This window comes from Neolamprologus brichardi, chromosome 15 (genome assembly GCF_056152115.1).
Source record: "Neolamprologus brichardi isolate AB-2024 chromosome 15, ASM5615211v1, whole genome shotgun sequence".
NCBI classification, from domain to species: Eukaryota; Metazoa; Chordata; class Actinopteri; order Cichliformes; family Cichlidae; genus Neolamprologus; species Neolamprologus brichardi.
In genome coordinates this window covers 16,849,277-16,875,036 of record NC_142118.1, presented here as the reverse complement: position 1 = coordinate 16,875,036, position 25,760 = coordinate 16,849,277, and the positions used below count along the sequence as shown (strand labels likewise).

Below are 25,760 nucleotides of genomic sequence, written 5' to 3'. Positions count from 1 at the left end.
AACAAGATATTTTTACGCAGAGAAATGCTGCTCACTGGATGTTTGTGAAATGAAGTGGTTCGTGAGTGTATACTTTATCAGTAATAATATCAGCAAGTACACGATAAACAGTTAATAGACCTTCTGTTCTCAACTGCAGCTCAGACTAATTATGTGATGAGACTTTTTCATTTCCTGCCTTTCAAAACTAATACAGTTATCTATTTATTTAACAGTAAACAGCTATATTAAACTGCACAGTGAGTGCAGGAGAGGGAAGACAGAGCGAAAATTGTAAGTCTGACAGACGGCCACTGGAGCTGCCTCGTCAGCTGACTGGCCGGATGTGTGTGTGTGTGTTTGTGTGTGTGTGTGTGTGTGTGTGTGTGTGTGTGTGTGTGTTGGTGCGAAATTTACACCTGCTGTTAGTCTAACTCGCTGGTAGCCAAGGTTAAGGGGAGCAAACTGAGAGGACTGCAAACTGGTGCCAGGTCTGGATTATGGCTTTGACATGTGTGTTGTAGTGTGTGCACTGGTGTGTTTTCAAAGAAACTATTTTCTTGTCTCACAGGCCAAGGCCACAGATATTCAAGGTGCTCACTCCACAGTGTTCAGACATTTGTTAGCAATTAGCCTCGGCCACAAAACTGACATTCAACAAAACACACGGACCCTCCCTGCCTCTCTCTCCCCCTCCCTTTGCCTTTGCATTCTGTCCTTTTCCCTGTCCCGCCCTCGTTTTTTACTTTCTTTGTTTCCCTCCCATCTCTCTCTCTCTCTCTCTCTCTCTCTCTCTCTGCCTCCCTGCCTTCCTGCCTTCCTGCTTATATCTCTCTTACCAATCTTGTGCTTTCTCTTCATCCTGCCATGCTCCAGTTGTCCCTCCCTCTATAAAGCTACACATGGTTTCTGTCTAAGGAGGTTTAGCTTTATCAGGCTCTGGATGGGAGAGGGATGATGCCAGAGAGCTGCAGGCAAATGTGCAAAAGTTAGATGAACTTTGATTTCCAATAATCCAGATATTGCATAGTTATTCTTTTCTATGCACTTCACTACACTGGATGTGAATTAACATCTTTTGTGCATGATTTGCTTCTTTTTTTCAAATTTGGAGGTGCTTTTTTTTCTCACTTTCTCTGGAAATTTGGTCACCACTGGAACGATGCGCATGAATGACCCATTGGTACACTGCTGACTACTTCTGCTTTTCCTTTGCACTTGATTTTGAGAAGAAAAAAAAATAGACTGCAACAAGTTGGCAATACTGCAGACGATATCTGGAGCCAGAAATCATGAAAGGTAAAGAGACTTCACCTACAACATTACATCTTAGCGTCTAGAAATGCAACTTTGCCGTTTCACCAACTTTTGAACATGCAAAAGATCCATCTGATGAAAACGTAGGTGAATTTCCCAGTGTGGAAAACACTTAGAAATGTAGTGAGAAACATTATGTCTCATGGTGAGCTGCAGACAGGCACCTGCGCAGGGCACTAGCAATCACATATGCTTCTCATCATCTCTGAGTGCAGATCCTGAGAAAGTGCACGTGTGTTGTTGTTGGCTGTGACACTTTGATCAGTCATCTTTAAATCTCTATAATGTGTACATGTGTGCACCACAGCCTGGTCTCATAAAACTTTAGATACTCTCTAGCCATGCCAATCTACCACAGATTGACTTAATATTCCGCTTAAGATAGGGCGGGTGAAAATATACGAGTTGAATTTGAGTATTTTTACAACAGTCTATGCAAGGAAAACTGCCAACAGCTGTGAAGAAAGCAGAAGTACTTAGATAATTTCCAGAGATACAGTATGCACAGCAGTCACATGGGGAAGTGGATACAGAGGGAATGACTGGGCAGGAGTGAGAGGGAGAAGCCAAACAGAACTAACAGCTTGAAAATATGTGAAGATGTCCTCACATATTCATTATCATAACTGATTCTTTTTTTTACTTTTGTAACTTTTACTTTTAACTTTCAAGTTTTATGTTTACCATATAAGAAGAGTATATTTTGTGGAAATATCAATCTCTACCTCTAACTGGTACATCGAGCTTAAATGGGGGAGAAGCTGCACATGAACCACAGGGGGACACAGCAAATTAACTCCAAGAACAGTACTCTTCTCAGCCACACAATGCAGGAGGTCTGTTAGTGGTTTCAGTCCAGCCCAGCCAGAAGAAAACATGCTGCCTCATACATTCCTCCCAGAATGGAGAGGAGGGGGAGAGTCCAAAAACAAGGAGGTGCAGGGAAAGGAAAAGCAGGCAGACAGGTGTATGGCTGGCAAAGGAAAAGGAAAGAGTGAGCAAAGTGGAGGCCTGAGTGCAAATTTTGCTGTGGAAGCTTTATATAAATTTACAGTCAACGCATCATGAATTTGAAGCGAAAGGAGAACAAGGAGACTGAGTATCTGGACGCTGTGTTGGCTTCTTGTCACTGTATTCAGAGTGCGTCTCCTCATTTGTTTTTACTAGCTTGGATTCATAATCTAAATGTTTCTCCTGGGCATTTTCATGTTTCCACACTAGAGCTGGCAGCACAAAATGTTGAATGTGATGTTGAATCTGCAACTTGATCTTTAATTAAGACCTTAGCAACATTATAAGTTCCAGCTATAACAGTGGCTGTTTGTTTATTTTTCTTCCCTCTTCTCACCACTTTTATGTGCAAACAGAGCTTAATTCTTTCACTGCATCACAGTTTGGATACTTACATTACTGGACTTTGATGAACCATGTGGACTAGATGGCCTTTGACAGGGTCATAGCAACTTGTTGAGCCCCTGACTGCACAAAATACTAGATTCTGCTAGTTGTAGTTGACAGTTTAACTCACACAAACACAAACGATGCCAAAACTAAGGTAACGGCAGTGCCCGAATAGAATTTGATACTGAATTTGTCAGACAGACAGCAAAGCCTCCTGCTACTGGCTGAAATGTTGCTCTCTTTCCATGCCACACCCAAAACAAAACCAAAAACTCTTGTTTACCGTTTTAGTGTAATAATAATAGCATTAATTACCTTCATTTCTACATCTCTCAGTATCTCTCAAAATCAGAGTTACATGCTGCTTCCTAGAATTGACCAAAAAATAGCATTAAAACATTCCAAAATCCATGAAATGAGCTAAAATAAGAACACAAGAGAACAAATTTAAGATGACATCATTTTAAAAAACCAAATACAAATAGATAGATATAGATTTTTTTTAGGTTGTTTAATATTAGCTGAAAAAGTTTGTTCCACAGCATTGGGCTTAAAACTGTGAAAACATGGTCCCCCTTTGTTTTAAGCCTGGGCGGTCAAACCTGTAACAGTAACTACAGTAACAGTAGCTCAGTGCAGCTCAGGTGGTAGTGCCACCTACTAACTGGAAGGTCAGGGGTTGGTTTCCAGTCTGCGCAAGTGGGTGTGAATTGGTGAATGAGGCAAGTTGTGTAAAGTGCTTTAAGTGGAAAAGTGCTGTATAATAACTGGTCTATTTACCATCTTTTGGGTATGTGGCAGTACATGGTGTTAGACATTTTGAGATGGATAAAATGGAGCCATACCATTAACAGATTTAAAAGTAATCAGAAAATCGAAAATTGCATTCTGTAGGGAAAGGGAGGGCAGTGTCATATACACTATAAATGGGAAACTGCTGGATCATTTAGGCATGTATACAGTGAGTTTCAATGGCAATGGTAGATGAAGATAAAAACATAAAATCCTGTGTGCGTTAACAACAGCTTAATTGACAATGTCAGCAAAAACAGCAAAATATAATAAAGCAAAAACACGACTAGTAAGTGTAGACCTTTATGAACAAGAATGTTTTGAGTCTGTTTTTAAATGTTTGCACAGATGCACAGACATATCTGATCTCAACTCAGTGATCACAGTGTTCGAATCTGGAGGAGATGAGGGTGTGAATAAGCTGTCATATTACATGGACCAACTAGTCTGACCTCAGCCATGTTTCTAATCTGTGCAAACAAGACTGGACAAGACTTTAAACACATTAGTTGAAACTAAGATGATGAAAAACACCCAGGTTTCAAGCAGGTTAATTTGAATGGATTCTTAGTTATCCAAGGCAAGTAATGTAGCTAATTTAGCTAATAGTTATTCTGTTAGCTTTGCAGGTAAGTTTTTGGACTCTGAGGTATACTGGATTAATTTTTATGAGTTTTAGTTGAAATCCTTACAGAGATGTTATTATTTAATAAGATTTTGATCCCATTACTGTTTTGTTTCTTATGCTGCTGTTGTTTTTAGTCGAGCCAAACAAAGGCATTCAAGTTTTTGTAGTACTAGTTTTTGTGGCGCAGCCTATTTTGATTTGGTACAGTTGAGCAAACACTGGTGTTAATTAGACTCCAGAACAAAAAGAATAAAACATGAAAAATGGCTAGAAAACCTTTGGAGTGAAAAGATGAAGAAATGATTATACAATCTGAGGGTAAGTAAATACAGAAAGGCTTAGTTGTTGAAGATTGTACATTTCCTTTGGCCTTGCAGTCTTACTGTATAAAACTAAACAGGCCTTTCTTGCTTCTTTTTTTTACTTTCTCAGCCTGGTTGTCCAAATCAGTTTAATCTAGAAAAAACATCATCCATTTACTGGATGTTAACTGCAAAGATCTTGTGTTTTACTGCCTAACCACAATAAAAGAGGGCTCTATTGAAATGGCCTTTCTATACATTCTGGTTCACAGTTTGCAGCGACACATACCGACCATTTATATTCTTTTGCAGAAACCACGCATTCCAGTCACAGGGCACCTAAATGGCTGAGATGTCAACAAAGCTTTAGAAAGGGACTCATTTTACTTTATGAGTTGTGGTCAAGACCTCCACTCTGATCTGGAGGAGGCCCCATCTCCTAACTCTGGTTCCACTTAAGGCTTGGATTTGCAGGAGGAGGAGATTTTACTGGTCAAAACAGCAGAATGAACCAATGAAGGATGGGAACATGAAAAACTATTATGATGTGGAGTGGGCATCTCTATTTGAACAGAAAATTGGATCATGCAGTGAGTGATGTGGGGAGGTCAGAGGGCATACAGAGCCTGTTATTTACCGAGGATAACATTTTGCACAATGCCTGTAGCGAAAGTAAAGTCCAAAGGGAGAAAAAGGGTGTGTATGGGGTTTGGAAAGTCCAGAGCCCCCTGAGATAAAACCTCAGCAAAGGAACCACAAACATGAAGTGGTGCTGCTTTCACGAACACTAAAAGTCAGAGAGTAAAAGATCAGAACGACATCCTGAGATCTGACTGTTAGACTTCACGAAGTTTATATTTATATTTTAACCTTTCTTCTGAAACTTTTCCCTTCGAAGTATATCAGGGACACAGGAAAGGCTGTTCAAAACTGCTAGTGTTCATATTTTCATAGTTTCTATGGTTGTTCATTGTACATCATCTACACACGAGGGCTTTGACAGCAACAGGCTTTACCTGTGGATGCTTGTCTGCATCACTCAGTAGTGTTTGTCTGTGGCTTACATGGTTTGGGAAAGATTAGGGTTAATCTTAAAGCTACAGCATAAAGCAATGCCCCCAAACCAGTCCACCAAGAGGTGGCTTTCAGAGTTTGGTGTGGAAGTTTAGCTGATCTCTGCTCCATCCAACACCTGTGGGATAAATGGGAATGTAGACTGCGAGACTACTTTGTGTGAGCGGGACCAAGAAAAACTTTGCAAGAAGAATGGAGGCTGTTGTAGCAGCAGATGGTTTTTGGCATTTCTGGCTGTGTTTTACAATCTTTATTCCTATTAGTGTTCACACTGAGGACATGAACTATTCATCGTGCGCAGAAATACCGAATGTCTCAAATGTCTCACAAAGAATGTCCAAAATATAAATATATTTTGATTGTTTTGTACTTTTATTCTTATTTTTAATCTTGTTGGACACGAAGTATATAATGTATCTATTTCCATTTCTAGTCCTTGGTTTATGATTGTTTTCTGATTATGATGCATCTTTATGCTGCATATTCTGTCCTTCACATGTTTCCTCTAAAAAAGCAAAGAGTTCAGTTTAAACTTCACTGATGTTTGTTTACCTAAACCGTGTAAATCCATTGTATATAATAAGGTTCACACATTTTTAAACACTTTTTTTTTTTTTAGCTGTTTGACAAAACATACTAAAGTCATATAATGAGTATGGGCTTTGCTTTAATTTGAAAGATATACAAAGATAAACAAATATTGTATTAACCACCATGCCTTCACAGCCATTTTTATACACAAGTGGCTCAAAAGACTTATTTTAAATACTTTGTCAATGATCCTTTGTGAATGAGGTCTTTGAAGTTGCTGGCTTGCTTTTGCTGTATTTGTTGGGTCATTACCAATCTGTGCTGTGAAGCACCATCCAGCCAACTTTGCTGCAGCCAGCTGAATCTTCCTGGTCATTATCTTCGTTTAATCTGTCTAATGAGCGCTGTTACAGAACTGCTCTAACTGTCTAATCCTCTAACTGTTAACTGAGGAATGTTCTGAACTATTTTCTATAGTGAAGTATCGTATTATACACTTTTTTTAAAATAGAAAATTGACATGGATAAGGCTCGACCACCTTGCTTGACCATGGAAAGCATCCTATGATCATCCACGACCTTGGTCCTCTGTGGACCTCAAACTTTTTTATGCAAATAGCCACATTCATCAAATAACTGTGACCTGAATATGTTTTATACGCAAAGTGTGCTTTCACATGTCCAAAAATATATACATCTGCATGTACATTAACAATGCTGAAAACTCTGACTACTCTATATCCATGTAAGGTCTGTAACTCTGTTACATAGGTCACAAGCACAGTTACCATATAATCAGGGCCAGCTGCTTTCAGGATAACTTACCTGCCAGGGGGAAAATGCCCAGTTATGTGAAGTATAAATGCCCTGGGATCTGAAAGCAATGAGATTTTTATGGGTGTAAAAGTAATCTGCATGTGACCACATCCTCAGGGAGAAAGGACTAGCCAGAGATCTAACCCCTGACTGCTGCTGAGTATGCCTGGGATGTACTGGAACGAACAGGAGGATGGGGTACCTATGTACAGGTGTCCATTACCACAGCTGTTTAGCAGCATGGATTACCTATATAATACCCTTCAGAAGGTTTTATTGTTTTGGTTGGTTTATTAGATAGAAATCTGTTTTTATTTTCTTCACTTTTATCTTATTACACCTCGCAGCAGTTATCCTAAACCCTGAAGGTGTTATTCTCCCTTAATGATGAAATTTGAACCAGCTGAATCAATGTTGCAAGGGTGCTTTTGAATAATCTGACCCTATCAGTGACAGGAAAGCAAAGGGTTGGGTTTTTTTTATGTGAGCTGTTTATGCAGATGCTCTGTGTTTGTTTAATTTGGAGGGAAATGCTTTCAGACCATAGGTGGTAGGTTTGTGAAGCACAGCAAATTAATAAGACTGCCTTTCCACTGAACCAAAACATGCTTTTAATATGGCAGGGTTGTGTTGTGCTGCTGTCAGATCAGCTCAGTTCTGGTCTGTGTGTGTGTTGGACACGACAGCTTCCCCACTAACGAGACAGACATAAGAGGGTTTTTTTTCCACTGAGAGAAGCAAAAACATGACTAAAAAAAAGCGCAAGTCAAAGGAAGCGAAGGAGAGTCATATATGTAGAGTTGTTCGATATTTCTTGTTGGATGCAGTTTTAGAATTTCAACGTCCAGTAACAGACAGTGAGCTGGCATTCAAACATATTTATACCACAAAAGTCCAAAAGAATTCCAGGAATTCAGTTTTTCCACCAAGTATGTGCTTTAGTCAGGGTGGGAAGGTCTCTGAACAGGATTTATACCTCTTTTAGACAGACATGAGGGCTCTTCACTAAAACCCCCATTTAATGTTATTACTACTTTTAATTTCACTGTTACAACATGAAGCCAGTTGCAAGATTTTTGAGCAATCTGTAATTTCTTCATGGTTTGTCAGGAAAATGGGAGATAGAATTGCACAAACTCTGTTTTTACCTTATGTTGTAAAGTTCTGAACACAAACTTCTGAAAACTGCTTGCTGTTTGCAGGGTTAAATTTAGTGTTTTGGCCAACTTAGGTCAGCAGAAGAGACTTCAGAGTCCCAGTTTAACTAGTAGTAGTTATAGTGGAAATTACAAATTCAACAAATGAGTCATGACTGAAATATATGGAGGGGAAAAGCTGTTAGGCAACAGTGCTAACCACCGTGTTACTATGTAATGATTTATTTAATGATGTTTTTATTTAACCCATTCTGGCACTTGTGGCCCTCCATACAGCACAGAAATCATGAAATAATTAATTAATTAAAGTGGGAAATAATTAATTGAAATGGTGACATCAATAAATGCATCATTAATTAATAAAAATTGCAGATAAATAATTAAATGATTTGAATGAAACAAATTTAATTTAATTTAACTGATGACATGTTCAATCAATTATTTATTTATAAATATAGTTAATTCACTTTGGCACTTGTGGCCCTCCATACATGTTTGGTTTTAACTTATAATGAGCGCTAGAGAAAAAAAATACCAGTAAGTGCCAAGTGTTGCAGGTATTTAGTTAAACAAGCACAGGCTGCAGATCACATCGAACACTTCAGTAACAGCTACACATTTGTGAAAGCTAATGACAAAGATTTTCTGCTGATCAGAGTAGCTGGCCACCAGGTGCAGATTATTATAAAAAGTCTTTCTTGCCACTGTAAGCATGGCCTCAGTCCATAATAACCTGAAGTTCTTTCTCTCACTCTTTCCCCTTTCTACTCCCTCCCCTTTCCTCTGCCTCCACCCATCCTTATGTCAGCCTCAGTGTTTTGTGACTTGTCCACCCAGACCTGACCTCAGCCATTTCAGCACTGACTCACATAAACATTTACCTCATTGCTGCTTTTGCAAGTGTATACTTTCTTCTATCAAAACTTCACTAACATTGTTCTCCAAATAGATCCCATGGTTTAATTTCATTTAACCTAACCTAACATATATTTTCCCTAATTTCATCCAAGCCTAGAATCCTTGTTTGTTTTCTCATTTGTGCCATGTGGAACCAGAGCCCAGTCATCTGAGGGCGACTGTGTGTTTCTTTTTTTTTTTTTTTCAACAAAAGTTGCACTAAAACCGTCTCTCTAGTTAAAAAAAAAAATATTAATGTCTTACAGTCCACCATTAGTTTAATTCTCCTGCTGTTTTTCTTTTGTCCTATTTTTTCTCACTAGCGGAGGCCAGACCTCTCCTGATGTTAAGATGATGTTGTGGCTAACTGCAGAGATCGATCCACAGCAGAAATTCCCCAACATGTTTTTGCAACACAGAAACATTTAAGGCAGTTTTCACTTATATAACAATGCACAAAAGAGACCAAAGTTATGTTGCACAGTGGAAATCTCAGACCAAACAACTCTTACACCTGCTCATTAGCATGTGGCAAACCTTTCACTAAATGCTGCAACCTCTGACTCTTTTTTCCCACAGCTGTATTTTTTTTTTTATAGCTCTAAACATTCATTACATAGTCTAAATATATTTCCATATCCTCGTCAAAATGTCACAAAAGAAATACTAGAAATGCTAAGTTGCTGCTGAATAATTTTGTCTGTGACCTGTGTAAGGAAACATTCAGGGACTAATAAGTCACTAACAAAACAGTCAAAGTAATCATTTACTGTCACATTCCAAAAACAATCCATAGAGATGTTTTTCACTCTATGGATTCCACACGAAGACAGTTAGGATGGAGGTGTGACAAACAAAGCTAACATTCAACCAGGAGACTCTCGCTGCAGATGGCTGCTCCTCCCTGAGCCTGCTTCTACCGGAGGTTTCTTCCTGTTAAAAGGGAGTTTTTCCTTCCCACTGTCGCTAAAGTGCTTGCTCATAGGGGGTCATATGATTCTTGGGTGTTTCTCTGTATGTATTATTGTAGGGTCTACCTTACAATATAAAGCGCCTTGAGATGACTGTTGTTGTGATTTGGTGCTATATAAAAAATTTTTTAATTGAATTGAGGCTGGAATTGGTCTCATGTTTGGGACCACTTTTAGGTTTCACTTACACATTCATTTTGTATTACACTTCTGATATTTTTTAAGCATAAAAGTTGGTTTAAAATATCTTTTATGATGTTAAACACAATTGGAAAATCTTATTTTCTAAGCTTTTCAGCCTCTGATTTGCCCATGAATGTACAGTTAGCTTCCAAGACTATTCAGGCCTAAAAACAGCTTTTATGAACTACCTATATATTCCTTTTCTATAGACACCAAGGCACAGATGGTTTATAGGAAATTATATTTTAGAGATACATACCATCTTAAGTGGACTAATGACTTTGTTAAAAAATGGTTTTGATTTCCAGCTCCTCTTCTTCAGAAACAGTTTCCCTGTGGTCAGCATGAGTGATTGCTAAACTTCCAGCTCTACACCCACAGTGTCCCAGGTGCAGTTGTATGCTGCACATTTAATAATGTGCGATAAAGCCCCAGCACTTACTTACAGCTATGAAAACATGAAGTCAAATGCATCTGGGGATTTTTAAGTAATCTAGCTTCATTTGGTTTGTTAGGCACTCTGCGGTCATATCAAGTCATGCTTACTCCAGCCTTTTCCATGACTGTGTGTGATGACAAATTTCTCAGACTCACAACAAACACAACACTCCCACCAGAGTCAGTGCACAGAACCAACAAATTTTCTCATGCTTTGCACCACCGTGGGACTGGTTTGTCCTGAGTGAGCAACAATTCAGAGAAAACATCTAAAAAGAACAAAAACATGCATTTTCTGGGACAGCAGCTTCATGCTGTGCGCGCTCGGTACAATGCACACTTCAAGGGAAACAGGGAGGCAGCTGGTTTGTGTGATTTATGAGAGGAGTAATAAAACGTCTTTGTGGCTCCAGAGGAGCTGAATTTCACTCAGCTTCATTTTTTAAATGTCTGCTTTTTGTGTCTCTTTGACAGACAACTATGGTGGATATGAGAACCAGCTTTTCAAAGGTAATGATCAAGCTCTTTTGTTGTCCTTGGTGAATAGCCATGGATGTGAACCAGTTCATTATGCACGACTGTCAATTTGCCCTCACTCGCATTCACATTCTGTAGACACAAATTTAACATTGAACAGATGCAGGTTTAATTTTCTCCTGAGAAATCAAGCTAACTGGTCTCCGAGAAAAGCAAATAAGCCATGTGCTGTATTCATGTTACTTCTTTCTGACTTGTAAAAGCAGTGATATTGACATCCAGATCATAACTACAAGTAGTAGGATTTTTTAAAAGCTCCTGGTAAGAAGCCTCGGAGAAACCTCAGTTTTATTGGACAACATGTATAGAAGCTGTCAGGACCCAGTCAGTTAATTTAAGGGTCCCTTGGAATACTGTTTTACCTGCTGGGTTTCTCCACAAATCATGCTGGATATCTTTGGACTAAAAATGGTCTTTCTGCCTATACTGGAGGTTATGTGGCTCCGTTGATATAAACCACATTCACACTGACTGCAAATAGTGGCCTCAAGTAAACTTCTCGGCTGATGTAATTACATCCATAGCCTGTGAGATTTATCATAAGAAACCTTATGATTACAACTCTGTTTAATAACAAGTGTCTGGAAGCTAGCCTGTTTAATGGATCAACGTTGACAATTCAGATATGAAAACTTATCCATCACCTTTCAACCCTTATGTGCTTCTTTTAAGGCCTTTCTATTACATGGAATGAAGATTTAAAGAATTGAAAATGACATAATGATGAATAAAACTTGTTTTTGTTTCGAAAAAACACAATCTTTTCAACCTCTTTTGTTTGCATTTTCTTTGTTCTTCAGAGGAGGACTTCACTGGAGAGGAGGAGGAAATGCCTTCATTTAGAGGTAAGGGCCACATGAACAAATCTAACAATGAAAAACAGCATCATCTTAGGATGGGCTTTTTTTTTCTTCCCCCAGCAGTGACATATTGTGTACAAATTGTAGGTTTGGTGAGTTTGTTATGTTAACAAGCTCCAGTCCAGTAATACAGTTTTAAAATACGCCTATACGTCAGTCCAATCAATCCATTATTTGTAATTGAAATCGTACCAGTTAAGTTACAATTAACTGAAACATTTTAGCAAAAAAATGTTATTCTTAGAGAATAAAATACCAGATGTGAACAATTTTCAAGTTTTATATCAGTTTTAGCTTTGGGACACCCTGACGGGAATTATTCACTATATACTGACTAAATAGATCAGTTGCATCAGACGAGTCAATAAATGGCAGAATATTGACAAAAACCCCTCTAAAGTAGCACATTCAGAGATTAGGTGAACATCATTAGACGATAGAGGCTGAAGAGCACATTTGTTTCTCAGGAGTTGATTGAAAATGAAAAAAAGAACAAAAAATAATGGAGTTACATTTTCCATGCATATATGAATACAAACACAAATGGAATAGTTGTGTATCTCTCATATTAACTCTAAGATGATACTGAATAAGTCAGTTTGGTGTAATTCCTGTTGCCCCCAAGCGGGAGAAAATAAATAAAATGAAAAGATTTAAATGTTAAAATCATGTGCTGATGAGCCAAAACATCACGACAGTCCCTGCAGCCGAATCTGATCTGTCCCACTAAGAACTTTGGAGATGATATCTTGGACCAGGGTATTAGCTGTAGATATTTTAAATACTATACATATCAGTTCAACATGTACCTCCAGTATCTGCCATGTAAAGGCTCCACAAGCCTTACCGTTTTGGAGATGCTTCAGTCTCTGCCTTAGGAACGTGGTTTCTATCTTTTAGCTACTATTGTTTTTGTTTTGTTTAACTAAAGAATCTGGATACTTCTTTTATGAGCGCTTAATTTTACAGTAGATACAACTAAACGATCAGATCAGAAAATCAATTTTGTTTTTCCTTTGCTAATTTACTCACTTTGTTGACTTTGTTCGTGTGATTTGATCTCCAGGTCGTAGTCGAGGTGGCTGCGTGCGGTGCCAGCAGAGCCATTCTCTTCAACTGGCTGTCAAAATCCTCTATGGATTTGTTGCCTTCCTAATCATAACTGTTGCAGTGCTGGCTTCACTTGGTGAGCTCAACTTGACTTTTGATTTGCTCTAAATGAAAACACAGAGGTCTTCCTCATGCAGAGATTGGTTGGACGCATTCAGCTCTGTGCATTCAAATGAGTGAAAAGCACATCAGATTTCTCTACATACATTTTAGTTGCCTGAATAGTGCACTCCCCAAACTCCCATAGATCAAGTGAATGTGTTCCTGGATTCTGTTGCCCATGTTTTACCTGACAGTTACTCAGCAGCAGCAGGTGCTTTTTACATCAGCATCACTTTTTATTGGGCTTGAAAGCCGTAAATCTTTATGCTTTACAATTGTTCAGGGACATCAGAGGACAGAGTCAGGCAAGAACTGATTCAAAATCCCTCAACACACAGAAGGCTGCATTCAGATACACATCCTAATAAAGCCCAGTTTTGAATTAGGTGTGCCACAAAATGCGTGTGGGCATTTTGTGTAATTTTTCATTTGCACGTGTGCTGGAAACCTGGACGGAGTGTGCATGTTCATCATCTGCCATCAGCAAGTGGTTTCAGCAAACATTTGGTTGTTAGGAGAAACCACTTTTTAAGTAGGGGATTTTTGACCCCTTTATGCTTAATTTCTTTCTTTTTAGACCATTTCTGCACCTAATAATGTTTTTTTTTATTTTGTGTGTAAAGAAAAGCACACAAATCAGACACCATTCATTTTCAATGTAGGATTTAAACCACAGTTAGTTAATAGTTTTAGCAGAATATCAGATGGAAATATGCCTATGATTTTTCTTTAGTTTTCTCCCTTTATATTTACAAAAATACTATTTTATTTAAGCAAAACTGTTCCCCCAGAAACTGTTCCAAACTCTAAAAAAGAGGAAACCTCAAGTATTTCTCTTGTCTCTAATTCATACAGAGCTACACTGAAAATCAAATGCAAACCAGCTTCCAGTTTGGATTCAGGAGACAGACACTATCTCTACTTTAAGATTAGGCTTAAAACTTTCCTTTTTGCTAAAGCATATAGTTAGGGCTGGACCAGGTGACCCTGAATCCTCCCTTAGTTATGCTGCAATAGATGTAGGCTGCCGGGGGATTCCCATGATGCATTGAGTTTTTCCTTTCCAGTCACCTTTCTCGCTCTCTATGTATTAACAGACCTCTCTGTATTGAATCATATCTGTTATTAACCTCTGTCTCTCTTCCACAGCATGTCTTTTATCCTGTCTTCCTTCTCTCACCCCAACCGGTCGCAGCAGATGGCCGCCCCTCCCTGAGCCTGGTTCTGCCGGAGGTTTCTTCCTGTTAAAAGGGAGTTTTTCCTTCCCACTGTCGCCAAAGTGCTTGCTCATAGGGGGTCATATGATTGTTGGGGTTTTCTCTGTATCTATAAAGCGCCTTGAGGCGACTTTTGTTGTGATTTGGCGCTATATAAATAAAATTGAATTGAATTGAATTGAATATTTTACCATTTGTTTTTTTCCACTAAAAAGGACAATATGCTGACTAATTTGACAGCTGATACTGTTGCAACAGGTTCTCAAGTCACAAAAAGAATAAAGAACAAGCTTTTTCATTTATAATGTTCATGTCACAAGACATACTAAAAATATATAACTTTTTCCTTTAAAACTTGATCATCAGCAAGTTTAACCACTTCTTTAAGGGCAGTTTTGGAAGTTTGCTGTATATCCAAGCAAATTCACCCAAAGTTCAGACTGTGCAATAGCCAGAAAGATTGCAAAAGACCCAAGAGCTACAGCTCAGACTCTACATCCCTCATTTGGTATGTTACATGTTAAAGGTAATGACAATGCAATTAGAAAAAGACTGAAGACGTATGGCTTGTTTGCAGGGTTGCCAGGAGTCTTTTTTTTTTTTTTTTTTTTTTGCCTGTCCCATTTGGTTCTTTAGCCGTCAGAATTGTTGTCTGAAGACCAACAAGGATACCCAATGTATTTATTTTGCCAAATGGATCATCATGGCATTGCCGTATTGGTCCATTTGATCGACCTTTGTTTTTATTATTTATTTTATTTTATTTTCAGTTGTTACAGACGGGACATACATGAGTGAGGGATAGGAAAGGGAGAAAGAAAGAGGAAGGAAAAGAAAAACAGAAGGGGAGAGGGACAGTGAGAAAGGGAAAAAAAATCTCCTGGATCACCTGTTGAGAGAAAAAGAATAGAAAACAAGCAAAAAAAACAAAACAAAACAAAGCAACATACTATACACAACACCATCGCATTAATCTACCTAAGTGTAAACAGCAGTAAATACTAAATATTGAATGTTGTTGTGCAGCACGCAGGACAGACAGCGCACAATGTGCTTTGAAGTAGCAGCCAAGAAAGGTGTGATTTAAGTCTACAAACAGTGAACACCTGTGTGCACACCTGTGTGGATCGGCGCGCTTGTATTCAAATGGTTTCCCCATGTAATGGTCTGCAAGAGGATGTAGAGAGCCATAGCCCTGTCCCCCAGGGCATGAAGCAGGCATGGAGGAGATCCAGGCCCCAGACATCCAGAGGTCCCAGAGTGCAAGAGCCCAAGGAGGACCACCGGAGGGGCATCCGTGCCACCTTCATGGGAAGGGCTGAGGATACCCAGGCGAGGGGTCACCCAGTAGCCACCGGGCAGAAACCAGAGGGGGCTGCACCGGCGTGCTCGTCGGCTCCGCCGGCAGCCAGCTGTGCCAGAGTGAACCGAGCCGCAGGCACAGAGGCCGGAGGCCCGAGGGCCCTCCGCGCCCCGGAAGAGGCCTGACTGAGCAGCAGGCGCCAGGCCCCGCCAAGTAGCCACCAGGAGTGAGCTGGCACATGACCTGAGCGCCCAGCCCCGGACACCGAGAACCAACAATGCACCGACCCCTGAGGGCATCAGTCACCGGCAGGGAGTGTGGTGAGGGGAGATAGGCCTCCACACTTGGAGGGCCTGGGAGTTCCCAGAGTCTTGCTAGGAGAAATCCAGTTCTTTTTAAAAAGAGCACGACAGCATGGCTTAGATTTGCAAAATACATTTGAATAACACACACTGACACTGTGTCAACGTCCAGTACAGCTGTGCAGCACCAAAGTACTAAAACTTTAATACCATTAGAAGAAGTCATGCACTTGGCCGCAAATCCCATCCGTGAATATGCACAAGAAGAGAAACAGTAACCTTTGATATTCAATTCCCTGCTGAACATCTGTTTTTTAGCAACGTTTTTTTTCTGCACAAAATATGGACTCAAGTAACACAGTTTTACCCCTTTACGGAAAAAAATAATTTGGGGAATGAAATGTGTTTTGTCACACTGAAAGCATTATTTTGAAACATATGCCACCAGATGCACACCCCTGCATACCCATAAAAAAAGATTTACTCATTCACACTCATATATTCTGTTGCTTCAATGAATAGAAGAAGCCACAGGCCATGTTCAACTGCACTGTTACATCAGCTAGTATGTGCACATGTGGAAGCATTTATATATGCAAACAAACTACGGTACGGCCTCTAATAATGCCCTGGGTCAAAGCTTAGGATGTTGAAAAGCTAACTGTTGCTAAACTGCTGTTAGTCACTTGGGAAATATGTTGAGGGATTATAACCTGACCAGCTGGATAAACCATCATTCATAATTAGTGTTTTGGCCAATGAAAACTTTAGGTGTTTTGTTGTCAGGGCTTAAATTACAACTTCCTGTTTTTACTCCTTTAAATATCTCTTATTTCCTGTTAACACCAAGTTACTGCTGTTAATTATTTCCTCCTTACATGATTAAATCTAATGATTTCATTCCCCATTTACCCCAGAGCACTCGGATCGCTCACTGTTATTGTTCCTGCACTTATATATAAGTTATATATATAAGTACAACTGTTTAAAATACTTTGAAATATTTATGTGTAATTCTGTGTACTCAGTGTTCAGGAAGGTGGACAGCCTCTCTGAAGAAGAATCAGCTTACTACAAAAAGATCACAAAGGTCCAGCAAGGAATAGAGGGTAAAGTAACTTTTTTTTTAATACTCACTTTGATCCTATAAGAACTATGAGAAAATATCAAGGAATAATTGTTTTTTCACAGATAACAAAGTTCTTGCACATTTGTTGAATTGAACTGTGTTACTTACATTCCTACTAACTTCTGGGATTTTATATATTCCTAAAACAGCTTTAATTGTGTTTCAATTTAAAGCATGACAGGAGTTGACTGTCTGTGAATATTATCACATGGATCAGCACATTTTAACATATTGGAATTCAGGAAGGTTTACCTTACACGTTTCAGCTGATTGTTTATACATTAGTTTTCTTCTTCTATTCACCTGATTACACATTAGGAACTTGGTTGTGTGGTCAGCTGTCAAATACAGTAATTTAGAGCATCCTGCCTCTTTTCCTGTGCCATCTCACGTCCTTTTTTAACTTCCCATCCCAGATGTGAGGGCCACATCTAACTGTTCAGGCTGCCTGGATGCAACTCTGTACAGTGAGGAGATCAGTAAGCTGAAGAAAGAGTTTGAAGACATTCAGAGAATGATACTGGCACAGGAGCAGGTATGGTGGCCCTCAAAAAAAGCTCAAATAATAAAAGGGGACCAGTAGTTTAAAGCCCAAAGAAAATTTACCACCATTGTTCTTCTCCAGGTCCTGGACCAAGCCTCCAAGACCCAGGCAACGCTAAAGGATACAAGTAACCGGCTGACACGTGACATCCAAAACCACCTTATGTCAATCAAAGTTCTCAATCAGTCACTGGAAAGATACCTGGATCGGGTGGAGGGCTGGAAGGACGTGGTTGAAGAAACTCAGGAGAAGATAAAAACACTGCTGGAGGATTCGTTTGACATCAAAGCTACAGCGCATCAAGTTAATACAACAGTGGCACACAGGTGAATGAAAAGCTGAGAAAAGACAGATGTGACTAGTAGGGGTGCAACGATACTCGTATCGATATCGAACCGTTCGATACAGTGCTTTCGGTTTGGTACGCATATGTATCGATCGATACAACATTTTTAATTTATTTTATCAACTTTCCTTCTGACGATGCTGTCTGTGTTGAGCGCTCAGTGGATCTGCGCTCGACAGTGCAGCCTAGGCGGAGTAGTCGAACACAGATTCACTGGGTGCAGGGCAAGCTAGCTAGACAGAAGTTAAGCTCGTTGCAACATGGCAAATTGAACCTCCCCCACCCTCATTCAGATCTGGCGTTTGGAACTATTTTGGTTTTCATGTGACGTATGACCCTGAAGGTAAGCGTGTCATGGACAAAAGTAAAACAGTATGTTGGATGTGCCAGCAATGCTCAATTGGTGGGAACTAGTGTGTTAGCGCAGTTAGCTCGTTAATGTGTTGACGTCTTCCAGCCCCACTCATGAGGCGATCCGCGGTAGCTCGTTAACGGAGATTTGCCGTGTTGTGACCTTAACGTCATTTCAGATTAACGCTGACAGCACTAGTGGGAACACAACCAATATGACTGCACATTTACTCCGACATCATCCTAGTGCAAAGACAAGTGGAAGCAGACAAAAACAAGCACGCATGCTACAAACTTTACCCGAGTCATTTAGACAGCCGTTAGCACATGATTCTCCTTATGGGGACCTGATATGTTTAATATGCTGCTGAGAATATAGCCCAGAAGAAGCGTATAGTATAGCTTTTATTTTGGAAAGAGACATTTCTCCATAATAAACTCTCTTTTCCAAAGATGAGTGATTCCTCAATCAGATACAGGGCTCGCAAAATCGCTAGCACCACGTCCTCCCTGCCCGTCGGCCTATCGTAGGAAGGAAAAATATATGTCAATGCTTTTGCATTCTTTCGGAAATGTAGCTGGGTAATTATGTCATTGGCATCGGCCACTGTCAATATGTGACATACTGAAATCGCGTTTGAATTTGCGCTTGTTTTTTGCTTTCACTTTGCAATCGCGTGAACTGTGTATAGAGAGCGACAGTACTGATTGGTGAGTGATGATAATTTGCGCACCAATTCCTCTGACATCGTCTTATCAATCGTTAGCTTACTATGCAAACATGACAAGTGAAATCTCCTGCAGCTTAAACATGTGAGAGGTTGATCGCGCAGAGAATCGCTGAGCGTTATGTTAGTGCGTGTGTAAAAGCAGCAGGATATATATTTTAGTTCTGCTGAGCCAAATAAGACAGGTCAGGGTGAAGAAGTGACAAAACGGAAAGGTTATGACAAATCAGACTATAAGGCTATAGTGCAGCTTTATGGTTTCATGGACAAAAGAATTTCTGTGGCTGCAATATGACGAGCTAAATAACCAGGGCTGCACATAAGTGGTCCGCAGGTGCGCATTCGCTGTCAAAATAAAAACCCGCACAAGATAAGAAGTTGCAACGCGTGTTTGCGTACATAAGATTTTAAGGAAGAGGACAGACATTTGTTTAGAACTCTTAAAGATGTCGAAGAAGCTCCTTTAAGCAATTACTGTGATGTTCCTCCACCTCCAAAGAAATGTCAGAAGGAGTCCGAACCACAAAAGAAGCACGTATTCTCGGAAAAGTGGTTGCAGGAGGTGAGCTGGCTTCAAACAAATGATGAACGCACAGAGATGTGGTGCAGAATGTGCCGTGAAAATTTAATAAATGACAAATTAATAAAAAGGCATGAACATTTTTTTTGTATCGAAAAAATATCGAACCGTGACACCAAAGTATCGAACCGAACCGAACCGTGAATTTTGTTGTATCGTTGCACCCCTAGTGACTAGATCATACACTTAATGGAGCATGCTCAGTGTTCAGATTAATGAATGGAGGAAAGCATTTTGCAACACCAATAACCTTAAACTATACAGCATCCACAGCCTGCCGGATTATTTCAGTTTTTCCTTAACTCTACGTGTATTCACCTTTAAGGGTGATGCTCATTTATAACTCAGTGTTTTTATTCTTGCACTCTACTAGAGTAGCTTTGTGCGATTCAAGGTTCATAATAATCTGGATTTAGGTTATATTGGGTCTTGGTGCAGTTCTCAATACATCCAAAGTTCTTGTTGGTTGCCCCTGATAAACAAATTATTAGAACATCATGTACATGTGTGCATATGTGTCTGAAATAACTCTATCAGGGATATTTGCCCTTATTATCAACACTGCTGCTAACTCCCATCTTCTGTGATCCCTCTACCTGTTAGTACACAGTGGATAGATGCCCTGCAGAGAAAAGCAGATGAGGATACGTATGTCCTCCATAAATTAACCAGTGACTGGCAGAACTACAGCCGGGTTCTGAGTGCTATCAAGTCCAACACCAGCAGCACAATGCAAACCATCCGCTTCCTACAGAACAACATCGTAGCAGATCACCAAAGGATCGCCATATCCACTGAGCTCTACTATGATCTCACTCACCAGGTTAGTGCATTTGTAAGCTTGATTTTTCTTAGATATTCGTAAACAGACTGTGTTAAATAAAAAAAAAATCATTCATAATAGAAGAGATATGGTTGTTTACATGGCCATAAATCAGTTAGGAGGAACAGTTATCGAGATTTAAATTGATTCTAAGTTAACTTGTCCTTTGGAGAATCAAATGGTCAATTTGCAGCTGGACAGTCCAATCTCTTGTAAATCAGTAAATCAAGCAATTTGGGGAGGTGTGAGGATAGGATCCAGATTGTTTGGGTGTTTTCTGCAGGTGATGAACTTACAGATGCAGCTAGACAACGTGTCAACATTCACGGACGAACATGAGGAGAACATGCATGACCTTCACTACCATTCAAGGTAACATTCAAAACACTCAATATCCTTACACTGACTTTCTCCTGTTAAGGCTTAATGTACTATCAACTTCCTGATTTTTACATTAGTCTGACTTATGTGAAAGTTAAATACTGAAACAAGTCTGTAGGTGGAGTGATGTTTATATATCATGAAGTCTATTATATGTGTATTTATTTATTTATATACACAGAGAAACATATCATTCCAGTCAGCACAAACTTCTGTCCTCTTTAGGTACTATGAGAACCGGACAGGTGAGCGGTTCTCTGCCTTGGATGGTCGCTTGAACTCTATTGAGATGGAGATTGTCTCAATCTCCTCCAGCGTCAATGCTACTGTGAGCCACGTCCAAAGCATGTATAAGTACATCAACACAGAGAGCTCGTCATGCCAGACTCGCCTGGGCAGACACACCGATGAACTGCAGGTTGCAAAAAACACAACAACTATATTGTAGTTTTTGGAGTTATTTCTGGAGACCAAGCTTTTTTCCGAAATGCTGAAACATGTTGCAGTTTCTGTCTGGGTCGTACTAGTTGTCCAATACTAACGGCTTTCAGATTTAGAGTCAGCAAGTGAAAATTCTTAAAGTACACACAAAAGACTCCCAGTAGCAAAATGCTTGTTGACCAGTGTAATTTGCATGATCACTTGGGCAAGTTAGCTAGCGTTAAGGTTAGTTAAGCTGATTTTTGATTTGTCACATAAACTTCTAATATTTAGCCCTTCCATTGTTAAATTCCAACTGCATCTCATTATCTATGCGCCCCCCCCTCCTCTCTTTTTTTGTGCAGAACTTGAACAACACAGTCTTGCTACTGCTGCACTTAGCTGACACTCTAAGGCAGCAGAACCTGTTGCTGAATGTCCGACTGGACATGGACGTCAGGAATTTGTCTATGGTGATGGAGGAGATGAAACTAGTAGATGTTCACCATACACAGCTAATGCAGAACTTCACTATACTTAAAGGTGGATGTTGCTGTGTATAAACAACAAGAATAGCAAAGAATGTTTTGCTTTGCTTTGTTTTTTCCTTTTACATTTACAACACCATCTGTTGTCAACAGGCGCTCCTGGACCCCCAGGACCCAAAGGAAACCGTGGTGAAAGTGGTCCAAAAGGACCCATTGGGCTGACTGGCAGCAAAGGTGACCGAGGCCCTACAGGAAATCGTGGACCTGCTGGACCTAAAGGTTCTCCTGGTCCCAAAGGAGTATCTGGTGAAAGAGGCCCTAGTGGCAGTAGAGGGGCACAAGGTAGCAAAGGAGATAAGGGGTCCATGGGTCCACCAGGCCCAAAAGGTGAGAGGGGCCAGAAAGGTGATATGGGTCCCCCTGGTAAAGATGGTCTCCCAGGACCTCCAGGGTCTCCAGGGATCGAAGGCCAGGCCGGAATACCTGGCATTAGTGGGCCAATAGGACCCAAGGGAAAACAGGGGCCAGTAGGGCCGCATGGACCACCAGGAGTCTCTGGACCTCCTGGCTTGCCATGCAGCCATGACCGAATCAACAACCCCACACAAGGGACTGTGGCGCCTGCTGCTGGTTCCAAGAGACAATAGAGAGAAACATGGAGTCCGATGTAATTTGTCTTTCAAGGGATCATGGTCCAATGCCCAATTATCAATTTCTATGAAACTGAGGAGGACAATGAAGAACTTAATGAACAAGTGCATCAAATCAAATTTAACATGGGGGAGTTAAAAAGGGTTTTCCTGATCCTGTGCTGAACTAAAAAGGAAGGCCTAAACTACAACAGAACTGCTATTACAAACTGAACTGTTGGCGAGAAGTCAAAATGACCAAGCCTAAAAGCTGACAGTGTTTGGAAAGACTTTTTGGAAGTGGTCTTCATATGACTGATGGGGTCTGTTACAGTGGAAATTATACAACAACAACAAATTAATTTACAGAACAAAATAAAAAACTAAATCACAAAATCAGTAGGAATATAAAAAAAGAAAAGAAAAACATCCATTACTAAATATGAAGTCTTGCCTGTTTAATGTAGCAGAAGCAAAGAATGTGTTTGAGGTTGTTGTCAAGCCGCTAAAACCTCTTGGGGCATAATAAATGGAAGGGTTGTTAACCACAGATTTGGACTTAAATAGTGGCGTTTTCCATCCAGACTAGCCAAAGGTTTACATTGTCATTCACGACTCTATGGAAAAATATCCACTCGTTCTGAGATTATGTACACATTGCTGACATAACCTTGCCAATGGGGGGCACTGTTATTAAAGTGTCACAATTAAAACCAAAATCAGTTTTCATTGGAGGTTCAGAGCGGGTACTCTGAGAACCTTTTTTTCCTTTAGTGGGTTCAAAGGTGATGAATTGTTTTGTTGTGGGTTTATTTTTCATGTGAATGTCTCTTACATGCAGTGATTAGGGTTTTTTTGTGGTAAAGTTGTTAGTTTAAAATAGTAAAAATGAAAGGTAAAAACAACTGCTGCTGACATTAGAGATCATAATTGTGATAATTCTTAGTGTAAGATAGGAAGCTTGATATCACTCCTATATCTTACAGCTTACAGAGCTTAAAGTGGTGATAAATCTAGTTTAGCATAAAGACTGGGGACATGGAGGAAAGCTAGCTCAAGTCTTTCCAAGATACAATAAGGAAAAAAACAGATTCAGATGTGCTTTTTGATCTTTGGAGATTAAATTAATGCTATTTTCCACTAGTATCCACTCAGCTTGACTCAACTCTATTCACTATTCTAGTGTCAGTCATTTTGAACACCACCTCAATGTACATGGGGTCGTGATAGCGATGCGGCCGAAAGTCCAGTGACTTGATTTGTATGTGCAACAAGCCCAACACACCAATGGAGGACGCTTAGGTGATGGTATACCTGCGTCTCTGTCTACGGCTTTTTGTCCTTTCTGTGATGGAGTCACTCTCATGACATCACACCATTGGCCAATCAGTGGCATGCAGTCTGTTGATGTCACATTTTCAGATCGACTCAGCTCACTTGGATCGTTGGCCGAGCAGGTACTAAAAGCACCTAGTACCAGGTACCACCACCTAATGGAAAACCCAGAAAAACCGAGTCAAGTAGAGTTGAGCCGAACTGAGTTGTTACTAGTGCAAAAGAAGCATAAGTGCATCACCTCGTATATGTTGACGCTGAGAGAGCTTTATTTTTTCTCACATCTAGAAAGAAAGCAAATAAGCTCATTTCACATTATGCGCTACTAATATTTTAAGACGTATGATGCCTGACAGGTCACAGAATTAAAGAAGTTTATATAAATTTATCAAGTATTAAAAATAAAAACACCAAAATTAGGGATAATTTTTCTTTACACTTTGATAATATATAGTATGGTTTTTTAATGGTGTTTGGGTCTTAAGAAACACAAATAATCACTGATATGTCAAAGCGAAAGTTTTACAAAAAGAATATCATAAAATGTCTGTAAATCTGGATGATGTAATGAAATGCGACTGGCTTGCATTGAACTTCAATAAATACTTATTGTAGAGTTTCTACCGTGTCAGTATCCTGTTGAGCTTCCAAAGATTATATAATGTAAAGAAGGGAGACTGGTTTCATCCCTGCATCAAAACACATTTCACAACCCTTCCCCATTAGATTTTTAAGCCTGATTCAATTGTCTGTATATAGCCTGGTATTTTAACATGAGTATCTATTATCTAAAACACAGATAATTTATACATTTAAAGTCTATAGTGCAATTAGTGCAGTGCAAAGCTGTGCGCAAATGAGTCAACAACAAAAATACTTTTGGAATGTTAAATATCACCTATTTTATGCAACCACAAAGCACTGTAAATCAGACTGTTAGATGTGACTACGATCAGCAATCTGCACTGATATCTGAGAAAGGCTTGTGCAGCTGTGGACGAAACCAGATGAAAACCTCCCTGCAGAAGACTGTGGCTGCCCTGATCTCCTGCTGAATTATATTTTCACAGCCTTGCCCTCTTTTCCCCTGTGCTGGAACATCACATCCCTTGTGGGATGTTAAAGCAACCTGACCTCCAACAAAAACGTCCTTCAGAAAGCCACCAAAAATACCTTATTCCTTCAGTCTCTTGAGAAGTTATGAGCATAAAGCGTTTCCTTCCTATAAAGCTGAAGCAAAAGTGTGAATTTCTGTCATTTTTAAATCATTTAGAAATTCTTCACCATAATTCAAACCATTTCTTGTCTTTCTATTTTGTAGTTGGGAAGCCCTAAAGCAGATATGTCTAAACTCTTCCCATATGTAGAGCTATTAATCATTAGCAGTGATGCTAAACTGATGGATGGGAAATTTGCAGGGCAGAGTATTAAAGATATCACTACAACCAGCTATTAACAGACATGCAAACAATTGTGCAACTATGCTACATTTTTATTTGTTTTAAATACTTTACATACACATCCCTCATTGTGCTTTTTTATTTAGATAATTATCATTTAATTATAGCCTACCTTGTTCACAATGTTCCGATCTTACTACCGCCCACCCTTGATGTCACTTGCAGGATCATCAAGTGCTTGGACACACTCTGTATCCAATGGCAGGAATTATTTGCTAATTTCAGTTTGCACTGTGCACCGCACGCTAACTTGGAAGGTATATTTGAAAACCTTAAACCTAAAACTTGCAGAGGTCACTGGAGGGGGGATTTTAATTACAGTTTCTTTACATATTATGAAGGCTCAGCATCTCTAACCCCAGACTCCTGTCAGATTAACACATAGCCAAAAGAGCAACAAATATTCATCATGTTTACCAGTGAAAATGCTCTACTGTTGTCTTTTTGGTGCCCAAGTAAAGCTAACTGATTTTTTTCCTACTTATAGTTTATCTAGTAGATGTAGAAAAGTTTTGATTCACTTGAAAGTTGTATATATTTTTTTCAGATTACAACACTCAGTGACGCTGTAACATAAATAAGGAGCTGTCTGCTATGAGAAAATGTTCAGAGCAAGGCATGTTGTGCTT

At 39.6% G+C, this 25,760-nt stretch overlaps 1 protein-coding gene across 1 annotated transcript; it reads left to right on the top strand.

The window, feature by feature from the left end:
• Positions 1–828: 828 nt before the first annotated feature.
• Positions 829–24,296, top strand: scara3 (scavenger receptor class A, member 3). Its single transcript, XM_006792699.2, has 12 exons — positions 829–1,278; positions 10,961–10,996; positions 11,824–11,868; positions 12,950–13,069; positions 16,946–17,026; positions 17,463–17,581; positions 17,672–17,916; positions 20,199–20,418; positions 20,702–20,790; positions 21,025–21,217; positions 21,585–21,762; positions 21,861–24,296. The coding sequence occupies exons 1-12, from the start codon at positions 1,272–1,274 to the stop codon at positions 22,352–22,354; spliced, it is 1,827 nt and encodes a 608-aa protein (XP_006792762.1). The 5' UTR covers positions 829–1,271; the 3' UTR covers positions 22,355–24,296.
• The last annotated feature ends 1,464 nt before the right edge of the window (positions 24,297–25,760 follow it).